Source organism: Myotis lucifugus, unplaced genomic scaffold (assembly GCF_000147115.1).
Source record: "Myotis lucifugus unplaced genomic scaffold, Myoluc2.0 scaffold_1, whole genome shotgun sequence".
NCBI lineage: Eukaryota > Metazoa > Chordata > Mammalia > Chiroptera > Vespertilionidae > Myotis > Myotis lucifugus.
In genome coordinates, this window is record NW_005871049.1 from 31,710,302 (window position 1) to 31,721,306 (window position 11,005).

General features: G+C 39.4%; 1 protein-coding gene across 6 annotated transcripts in view; it reads left to right on the top strand.

The window, feature by feature from the left end:
• Window positions 1-11,005, top strand: part of CLCN3 (chloride voltage-gated channel 3) — an 82,328-nt gene that overhangs the window by 39,400 nt on the left and 31,923 nt on the right. For all 6 annotated transcript variants that reach the window (XM_023755583.1, XM_014456659.2, XM_006081885.3 and 3 more), the window contains 2 exons: window positions 7,756-7,913; window positions 10,686-10,785. In XM_023755583.1, coding sequence (XP_023611351.1) covers window positions 7,756-7,913; window positions 10,686-10,785 — 258 coding nt within the window. The remainder of the gene's footprint in view (window positions 1-7,755; window positions 7,914-10,685; window positions 10,786-11,005) is intronic.

The window sequence follows — 11,005 nt, forward strand, 5'->3', positions numbered from 1 at the left end:
GGATGGGGATGTAAATTGAGTAGGGCGGGGTCTCAGGGAGTTGCCAGCGAGGAGCAGATAGCATTGGCGGCGTCTCTGCGGCCCCTCGCCTCTCCGGGACACCAGGACTTCGCGGCCCCAGTGCCGGCGCGCCAGAGCCTCCCTTGCCTCGCTTTCCGACCGCTGCAAGGCCGTGCTGCCTCTCCCCATGGGATCTGGGGCCTCAGAGACCCGCCCCAAGCAAGCCCAGAGGATTTGAGGGTTCGTAACCGCTTCTGATTGGAAAAAAAACCGCGCATCCAGTTGCAGCCCGCCTGGTGTGTGACTGCGTACCTCTGTTTTTGGCGCCTCCGTAGCTCCCACTCAGTCTCACTGTGCTTCTTTCTTTTCTTCCAGTTGTAGATCTCCCACTGGGCCAACTTCCCCATGGTTCTGAGTGGTGGTTGTTTGCCTCATAGTTGGTAGTTTCAATGATGTTGTGAGAGGGCAGCACGCACAGGTCTACTCCCTACGCCGCCATCTTGGTTCTCCTATAGGAAGTTTTAATGGCTGAAGCCAATTGCCAGTCTAACTATTGTAACTCTCTTGTTTGCTCATTCCCTCCCCTTGATTCCTCAGCAAACCCTATGTAGCTATGTAGAATTGGTTTTTCATGTGTTCTTTTTTCAAGCCATGGCTTATTAACGCTAATAAACCTTTTTTTACTTAGTCTTTTAAAAGCCAGAAACCTATCACTCACAACTCAAAGGTATTGGCTTTTAAGATTTTGCTTGTTATATGAGTTTCAAAAACCTAAATATGAAACTCATAAGCCACGATACTGAACCTTGTTCTCTGACATCTGCTGTATTTCTGCTCCTGTGGCTGTGAATGTCTCACTGAACTGGTTTGGGGAATGTAGGTGGAGAGGACAAGGAAGTCATGTTGGGTGAGGAGCCTTGATTAGCAGTTCCAAAAGGCATTCCAGTGTATCTCTACTACAGTCTTCACAGATAAATAATGAGCTGCATATACTTTGAGAAATGGGAAGCCCAGGGCAATTCATGTCATTTTATGTTAATAAAATACAACTGTAAGAAGAGCTTTTACTGAGTATATAATCAGGGAAGTGCAGCCTCACCACCTTGGTCTTCCAGGCTCCCTTCCTGATATCTGCTGTAGGAAAGCCATATTACAATTTCGGAATTAACCAACCCTTGCAATATTATTTTAGGAAAGAAAGAGAGATGTACTTTATATATGAAGAACTTTAATTTTGTGCAAGTTCTATGCTTCATTCATGCATAAGATGAAGTTAAATTTATACTGTTGCTTATAAAAATTTTATTAACACATATATTAACACATATATAATTTATTTATATTCATCTCATTTTAATATATGTAACTTAGACTTTATACAAATCTGATTGCAGTGAAATAGGTTGGGAATATCTAAGAACTATTGTTATTGTTAGGAAACATAATACCTTTAAAATTACTCCTAATGTGGGATTTGTAGGTATTCTTGTGATCCCATTAGAAATGTGAATGTTCTCTACCCAATTTAGAGTATGATAGAAAATCTTTCCTATTTTCCTTCTTTGTGCTACTCAGATTTCCATGTTTGGCAGAACAAGCTACAAAAGAAAATATATGAAGTGTCACACATATATTAAAGTAAAAGTCTGAATATTTTTTAGTGGCCAGCCAATTCTTAAATTATATTTAGCAGTTTTTTGCAATAACATACTTTAAATTAAAAATATTTATTAATCTCACAGTCAATATGGTACCTTTCAGTTGTCAGTAATAATCCAGTACAGTAAGTAAGAAACAGGATACAAGGAGAAAGGTACCTTCCTCTTCCTGGAGATTCCATTTAATTATACTTATTAGAGTCCAAGAAATATTCTAATCAGCTCTATCTCAGCAGAAAGTTTTTATTTTCATACCCAAATCTATCTTGTTCATTGTCCAAGCTAATATGACAGCAAGTCATAAGAAGGACCCACTCTCTTTTAGAAATAATTTAAAGGTGAAATCTGTTTCTGTGGGCTCCCCCAAAACCAAGATCAAGCCGTATTTCCCTCTCTACTTTACTGTTTTCATCACCTTTACTCTGTCAAGTAGAAGCAAGTAGGCATGAGGGCACAGATTGACCTTCAAGCAGTCTGTTGGGGACACAAGCTGCTCTGGCTAATTTCCACCTCAACATGTGCAGTGGCAGCCCTAGATATTCTAATCTAAGGGACACAGTGTGCAAGATCTAAAACATAATACATTGATCCACAAAGTCCTTCGGTTTAAAAAGTATGAGTCCTTTATTTCTGGTGTTCACATACTTAGAATTACTGCATGTAAATGTTACCGAACTGAATGAGAGTTCATCTGCAGGTTCACAGACTGAAAGAAATGTACAAGCAGGAGTTTTTAGTGGATGAAAGAATTAATTTATTGGATTGATGCCAATGCGGAGAATGGATGAGCTTGCATTCCAAAATACCCAACTCCCCAATGGTTTACAGACAAGAAGCAAAATCATGCCATCACAAATAAGGGGTTTGGGATTATTGGTGAAACTGATTGGTCAACAGTGAATTAAGTAAGGTAAATCATGATGTCAGGTCTTGAGGTGAGCTTCGTGGTCCCTCAGTTTGGTTTCATGGGAATCGTTTCACTTTAGGGTTTAGGAGCTGAAACACAATTTAGGGCATGATGTTATCTTCAGCTTAAGGAAAGCCGTACCTTGTGACCACTAGTCAGTAGGGCTTGGCTGTTGTTTCTTGCTGCCTCAGGAAGTTAATAAAATGTAAGGGAAAGCGCCAAAGCTATGGAGCATGTTGTGAGGAAACTGAATTGAGTGCTAGGGCTAACGTAGTACCACCCAAATTAAGTCAAAATCATACATTATATCAGGACCCTCGACTGTACATAGTTTAGATGTCAGAGTTTCTACAGAGTAATTATTTGAACATCACTGAAGTCAAGACACATGGCTAAAATAAATACTTTTTGCTACTTCATAAAAAAGAATGATAGTCTCTACTTTTTTACTTCCTAGTTCATAAGTCTGTCAGAGGAATATGTGCCTTTTTTGCTATTCACCTACATTGGTGCAAACAGCTTGGAAATTCTTATCATTGGGGCTGATGACATTGTGTTGGATACACATTAAGTGTATAGAAATTTTGCTTTTGTATTTTTTGCATAGAAGAGTAATAATTAAGATCAGTAGTCAGTGTCTCTTAAATTCTACCCAGATAAGGGCACATGGTTGGGAGGGGGTTCAAAATTTGTAAAATATGTCATAGTATACATTTAAAAATTTTTTCAAAGTACACTTAAAATAATATTTTCTTTTAATTTCAGACTTATAGATGTTGAAAAATAGTGTACCCTTTACCCAGATTCCTGAAATGTTACATTTTACCACATTAGTTTATTCTGTTTCTTGTTCTTTCTCTTGCTATATATCTAATATATAATATATATTAACATATATATATAGTAGTATATATACACACACATAGGCACCACATATTTTTCCTGAATCATGTAAGAATAAGATGTAGACATAATGCACTTTTACTTCTAAATACTTTAGTGTGTATTTCCTTATGAGAAGACATTCCCTTACACATAGCCACAGTACAATTTTCAAGATCAGAAAATTGGCATTGATCAGTGCTGTTATCTGAGCTACAGGGTATTTTCACGTTGGCCAGTTGTCCCACTGTATTCTTTTATATAAAAGAAAAAACTTATTTTTTTCCAGTCCAGGATCTAATAATCCAGAAGTCTTCTTTAATCTGAAACAGTTCCTCTGTCAAACTTTGATTTTCATGACTTCGACATTTTTTAATAACACAAGCCATTTATTTTGTAGAATTTCCCTCAGTTTGGGTTTGTCTTGTTTTTCCTCATAAGATTCATTCAGTTTATGCATTTTGGGTCAGAGTACCACAGAAGTGATGTTATCATACCAGAAATCCATAGAGGCCTATGGCATTTCCCTCCAAAAACATTTTTTAAAAATTACCAGTTTTTTGTTTTTGTTTTTACGTATTTAATAATTTTTTAAAATTCTTTATTGTTTAAAGTATTACATGAGTCTTCTTTTTCTCCCATTGACCTCTCCCCAGCTGTTCCCAGCCCCCAGCACATGCCCTCACCCTCCTACTGTTCTGTGTCCATGGGTTATGTTTATATGCATGCATACAAGTCCTTTAGTTACTCTCTTACCTCCCTCTCCCCTGCCAGTTTTAATGTTACGTGGAAAGCAGAGTCAGAGAGTCTTACATTTGTCAAGATATTATACTCTGTTATATTCATTCTCCAGTTGCTTTCTCTTAAGAAAATGTGTGGCCTTTTTGCCAGTGTATGTTTCTTGGCATCTAGAAGGGTTAAGGAATCTGGAGAAGGGGCTGCGGTAAAATAATCAAGAGTCCAGAGACGAAACAAATTTGGAAGGCATTTTGGGGAGCCAGAGGAGACTTAGCTAAAGAAACAAAGTCCTTGGACAAAAATCGTGCACCTATGGATGAGGACAGTGGGTGGGGAGTGAGGGCGGAGGGTGGGGTGGGAACTGGGAGGAGGGGAGTTATGGGGGGGAAAAAGAGGAACAAATGTAATAATCTGAACAATAAAGATTTATTTAAAAAAAAAAAAAAAAAGTCCTCCTGTCTCTCTGGACCCCTTGGTTTTTATTAACACAAATTGTCCTAAAGCAAGGTAGATATACATATCAAAGGCAGAGTTTAGTATACAGAATCCATTGTCAGATTGGAGGAACTGCCTTCGGCTGTTCAGGTGTTTGGCCAGCAGGAGGCAATAACATGTAGATTGAAATGCCCTCAGCCGCCTGGCAGCAAGCAATCATTTATGCATCCTTTTCAGGTTTAGGGAAATGCCCTTAGCCATTTCCAACAGGCAATAATATGTATTTTCCATCCCTTGCTGAAGGCTCAAGGTCCACCAACCTTTTAATGAACTTCTTGCATTTATGACCTGCTGGAATTAGCTTCCAGCATCTTTTAGTTAGCTTTTACCAAGTGGAAATTGCTGAATAAAATCAGGATAGAGGCAGAAAAAAAGAGCTGGTGTATTGAGCTTTAAGTGTAAGGTTTAGAGTATATATTTTATGTGAATGAGCATGGGCCATTGCAAGGATTGGGCTTTTAAACCCTTGGTCAAGAACAATAAATTATTTATTCTTGGAGTACTTCTGCCAAAACACTGAAATCAATACACTGTTCTCCTTTTAGAAGTTTTACACCTTTCCAAGGCAAACATTCAAATGTATTGCATAGGGAGGTAAGAGAAAACCCTATTTTATCTGACAGAAGTAAAAGACATTTAAGTTTATTAGAACAATATTCAGTATTTATTATACTGTTTAAAATATTAACCCTTTCTATATTAATGCTAGTTCATACTGCCTCTTTGAATGATCAAGAAACAGAACTTGCAACCTGCAGTATAGTTTATTTGGCTCCTATCAGCAATAAAAGTAGTTTTTAGTACTGACGTGACTTTGTCCAATCCTCCGTTTCCTTCACCCTCCAGTAGATTTATGATAATCTGTTGCTCTACTAGTAATCTAGGCAGTGTTTATTGTGATTGGGGAAAGTTCAGAATCTAGCTTTGCCAGATGATAGTTTTGTGAAGTGGCTTAACATTTATGATAGTTTATCTGTAAATAAAAGGGAATGAGTCATTTTAATCACCAGACTGCAAGTCTTAAAGTCATACAATAAAATAAGCAGGTTTTTTTGTGTTATATTTTTACAGTGTTTGTTTAAATATTAGTATAGTGCCACTCTATATTCTCTATCAATTAGTTATATTTCTATTAAAATGACACAATTCTAGATTTTTGCCTTTGGTATAAAATCTATATTACTGCTACATAATTTAAAGATGTAATTTGTAATTATTTATGCTGAAATCACCTATTTGAAATTATGCACCAGCTTTTCTAAGTTTTTAGGGATTTAGAAAAATTTCAAATGTTTCTTTACTTATATGTCTTTATTATAAGGTGTGGCATCCTAATATATAAAAAGCCAGGGGCCGTCACGACTGAAACAATCGGACAGACAACTGAAACAATCGGACAGACGACCGAACGGCAGGTTGCGTGGGGCAACAAGGCCGGCAGGGGGGTTGGTGAGGGACGACCAAACGACTGAATAGCAGGCTGCGTGGGGCAACGAAGTCTGGCAAAGGGGTTAGTGAGGGACGACCAAACGACTGAACAGCAGGCTGCGTGGGGCAACCAGGTGGGGGGGGGGCAGTAAGGGGTGACCAGGTCGGCAGGGGGGGCAGTTAGGGGCAACCAGGCCAGTGGGGGGGGCAGTTGGAGGTGACCAGGCTGGCATGGGGGGGGAGTAAGGGGCGACCAGGCTGGTGGGGGGGCAGTTAGGGGCAGTTAGGGCTCCCCAGGGGATTGGGCCTAAGCTGGCAATCAGATATCCCTCTGGCAGCCCAGGAGCCCTCAGGGGATGTGTACCTGCTGGCTTAGGCTCGCTCCCTGGAGATCAGGCCTAAGCTGGCAGTCAGACATCCCTCTGGCAGCCTGGGAGCCCTTGGGGGATGTCCGACTAATGGCTTAGGCCCGTGGTCGGCAAACTGCGGCTCGCGAGCCACATGTGGCTTTTTGGCCCCTTGAGTATGGCTCTTCCTAAGCCTTAGGACAGTGATGGCGAATCTTTTGAGCTCGGCGTGTCAGCATTTTGAAAAACCCTAATTAACTCTGGTGCCCTGTCACATATAGAAATTTTTTGATATTTGCAACCATAGTAAAACAAAGACTTATATTTTTGATATTTATTTTATATATTTAAATGCCATTTAACAAAGAAAAATCAACCAAAAAAATGAGTTCGAGTGTCACCTCTGACACACGTGTCATAGGTTTGCCATCACTGCCTTAGGAGTACCCTAATTAAGTTAATAACAATGTACCTACCTATATAGTTTAAGTTTAAAAAATTTGGCTCTCAAAAGAAATTTCAATCATTGTACTCTTGATATTTGGCTCTGTTGACTAATGAGTTTGCCGACCACTGGCTTAGGCCATTAGTCAGACATCCTTAGCGCTGCCGTGGAGGCAGGAGAGGGTCCCGCCACCACCGCTGCTCTGGCCAGCCATGAGCTGGCTTTTGTTTGAGTGGCGCTCCCCTCTTTTGCTTATCTGCTCCCTGGTAGTCAGTGTGCACCATAGTGACCGGTAGTTCCCGGTTGTTTGGCCTGTAGTGTCAATTTCCATATTACTCTTTTAATAAATAGGATATTCAACATTTAAAGATGACTTGTCCAAATTTACTTAGCTGTCTCGGACTAGAGTCTATGAGGCAGGCTTATTTTTGATACTCTAGTATGAGTTTGAAAGATGCCCTGGCTGGTTTGGCTCAGAGGCTAGAGCATCAGCCTGTGGACTGAAGGGTCCCAGGTTCGATTCAGTCAAGGGCACATGCCCGGGTTGCGAGCTTGATCCCTAGCTGGGTGCGTGCAGGAGGCAGCTGATCAATGATTCTCTCTCATCATTGATGTTTCTATCTCTTCCTCTCTGAAATCAATAAAAATATATTTTTTAAAAAAGGACATACCATAATCACTTTGCCTTATTTCCAAATTTTACATAATTTTTTCTTAACTTGGGTCATTTTCTTAATTTCTCTATTTTATTGTAATGATTTCTAGTGATACTATTACTAATGAACTTGTAAGTAGGTTACATAGTTCACCATTGTTTCTCATAAAACATAATCATCATTCCTCTTTTGCTTATAGGAACTCATTACACAATGACAAATGGAGGCAGCATTAACAGTTCTACACATTTACTGGATCTTTTGGATGAACCAATTCCAGGCGTTGGTACATATGATGATTTCCATACTATTGATTGGGTCCGGGAGAAATGTAAAGACAGAGAAAGGCATAGACGGGTAAGTATTTTCAGTTATTTACAAAAATATAGTCATAATTAGATCCTTTAGTAATATATTTCTGCCAGTGATCTCAGACTGTCAAAATATATGTTATACATTAAAGTAATTTTAAGCACTTTTTTTTTTTTTTTAGTTTATTTATACCCCATATCTTTCCAGAAAGGATTTGAGGTAGCTTAAAAAAAAAAAAAAAGGTGTGTAGTAAGACAAAATAGAAAGGAAAAGGAAAACAGGGTCCACGAGGGGGGGAGATTAAGCCAAGTTCAAGATTTGGAAGTCAGCATGATTTTGGGCTTTGATCAGCACAGCAGCTATGGCAAAACAGGAAACGTTACATAATTCTCATTATTCAAAAGTAATTACTTTCTGGGGACATAGTTTTATGCGGTATTGCTCTTTTATCTCTTTTCTCAGTTTTTAAATTCTGAAATGTTTCTCAAATTGATATTGAGTGTTGTAATGAATCGCTATTCAAAAAAACGGCTTTTATTAAAGAGTACAACTTATGGATCTTTCTTGTTATGGGTTGTGACTTACTGGTATAATGTAATCCAAAAATACATTTAAAAAAAAAAAGAGATAGAAAGAAAGAAATCTCTTTGACAGCAAAATTTTAAATTCCAAAAAGCCCTTCGTAACTTTATGGTCTGCAATCTATATATATATCAAAGTCTAAGTGTCCGTCCAACCATCCGACTGGTAGCTATGATGCACACTGACCACCAGAGGGCAGACGCTGTCATGATGCGCACTGGCCATTTACAAAGAAACGGCAGCGTGGACCTGGTGCCCACAAACACTTGCTTCCCCCAAATGGGACACACCCCACCACCACCCCGGAGCGACACCCCACCAAATTGCAGCCAACGCTGCCAAGACCCCATGGCGCAAAATGCGGCCCACAGCCCAGCCCGGAAACAGTGGCTGTGGGTGCCAAGTAATGACGTCATGTAGCTATGTCCAGCTTCCTCTCCCTAGCCACTAGCTTCCTTGAAGTTTCTTCAGCCCAGGAACCTAACTTGCTTTATAGCCAGGTGCAAACATTTTACAGTTTAACCAAATGTCTGTGAAGCATTTTCACATGCCTCATCTCATTTGATCCTCACAGAAGTGCTGGAGAAGGTAGATAGGAGACTCAGTAGAATCCTATTTTCTTTTCATTAGCTGGAAGACAGAGATTTAGAAAGTTTAGAAACTTGACCCGAATGAAAAGAAGTAAGAAATGGTGGAACTTGAAAATGACTTCAGGTTTTCTCACTGTGCAGAATATAGTTAAACACTGCTGCAGTTAAATATTTTACCCTTTGTTCTCCCTGCGTGATCTACAATAATAATCTGCTTCTTGTTGATATTTACTGCTGTGTTGCTGACAGTTACCTGAGAGAGAAGTTGGGGTGCTTCACTGGACCAGAAAAAGTTTAGCTAAATCAGAAAGCAGGTCTAATTAAGCAAGTTTATTATATAAAAGGCTAAGTTGACTCGCACATGCACGATACATATAAAGCTCTTGCTGGTGCTCTCCTAGGGGATAGTTGAGCACTGAAGTCCTACTCAGAGGATATTGCTCCTCCTCCCCCTTTTTTTAGCCAATTTTATCTCTGTGCTGGTAGTAATGAAGTTTCTAGAATATGGCTTTTTTCCCCTTTTTATTGAATTTATTGGGGTGACACTGGCTATCAAAATTATACAGGTTTCAGGTGCACAATTCCACAACACATCATCTGTACTATATTGTATGTTCACCACCCCAAGTCAAGTCTCCCTCCACCACCATTTATCCCCTCATACCTTCCTCCAGCCTCCCCCACTCAACCCCTCCCCCAGTAATCAACACACTGTTGTGTCCATGAGTTTTTTTCTTTCTTTTTTGTTCAATCCTTCTACCCCCTCCTCAGCCCCTCACCCCCCAGCTGTCAGCCTGCTCTCTATGAATCTGTCTCCTTTTTGCTTGTTAGTTAATTTTGTTCATTAGATTCCACATATGAGAGGAATCGGATGGTACATGTCTTTCTAGAACATGGCTTTTTAAAGCAGCAATCCTAGTTAAACAGGTTTAGATTTAGAAGTGCATTCTTATTAAGAGAGGAGGACTTGGCTTCCTGTGTCTTAGTAGAGTGAGATCTGGAAACCAAACCTGTTAACACCATGCTAACCTCACCTCCTCCACAATATTCAGTGGAGGATACATCTGCCTTACACAGTGATAAAGGAGGGCCTCTGGACCTGCCAGTGGGATGGGAGCTCTTCATTCCTGCATATTTACAGACCTATACATTTATTTGTAAATTTATTTTGATAGTCCCTTTAGTTACATGATTGTTTTGTACTACATTAATGGGCATGGAACTGTTATTCACTGACCTTACCTTTTAAAGAATGTAATAATCCACTTAGCTTCTAGGAACAGAGAATGACTAGGGAATGATCCACATTTCAAGCTTTAATGCCTTATTTCTGTGAATATAAAAGATGCATACCAGCTAAATTTGATACGGTTTAGACCAGTCTGTGTCAGACTTTATATGGTTTGTGGATGGATCCCTTGGCTCAAATTCTGAAGTTCTTACTAAAATATATATCTCTGAGTAAATGTTTGTCATTGGTTTACAGGTATAGCAACTGATAGTGGTTCCGCCCCAAACTCACCTTCCCCATTATTTAGTGTAGAAAGTACTGTCCTGTGTGTAATAACTGAGAAAATTGTTATATTCTAGAATTGTGGCTTCTAGTCAAAGTTTGAAAATGAAGCATAAGCATTTCTAATTTCAGATCAACAGCAAAAAGAAAGAATCAGCATGGGAAATGACGAAAAGCTTGTACGATGCGTGGTCAGGATGGCTAGTGGTAACACTGACAGGATTGGCATCCGGTAAGGAAACTTTTAATGCCGTCTTTTCCTGGTTAACAGAACAATACGTAGGTCTCTCTCCTTTCCACAATTTTTTTTCAGGTATTGTTGGGTTTTTAAAATCATTTTTATTTTGTTTCTTTCCTCCAAAACTCTTCTGAAACACAAGACTAGAAGGCAGGAGGCTTCTGCATCTCATTAAGGCTCTATCCAATTTTTTAAATCTTTCTGGGCTCAGTTT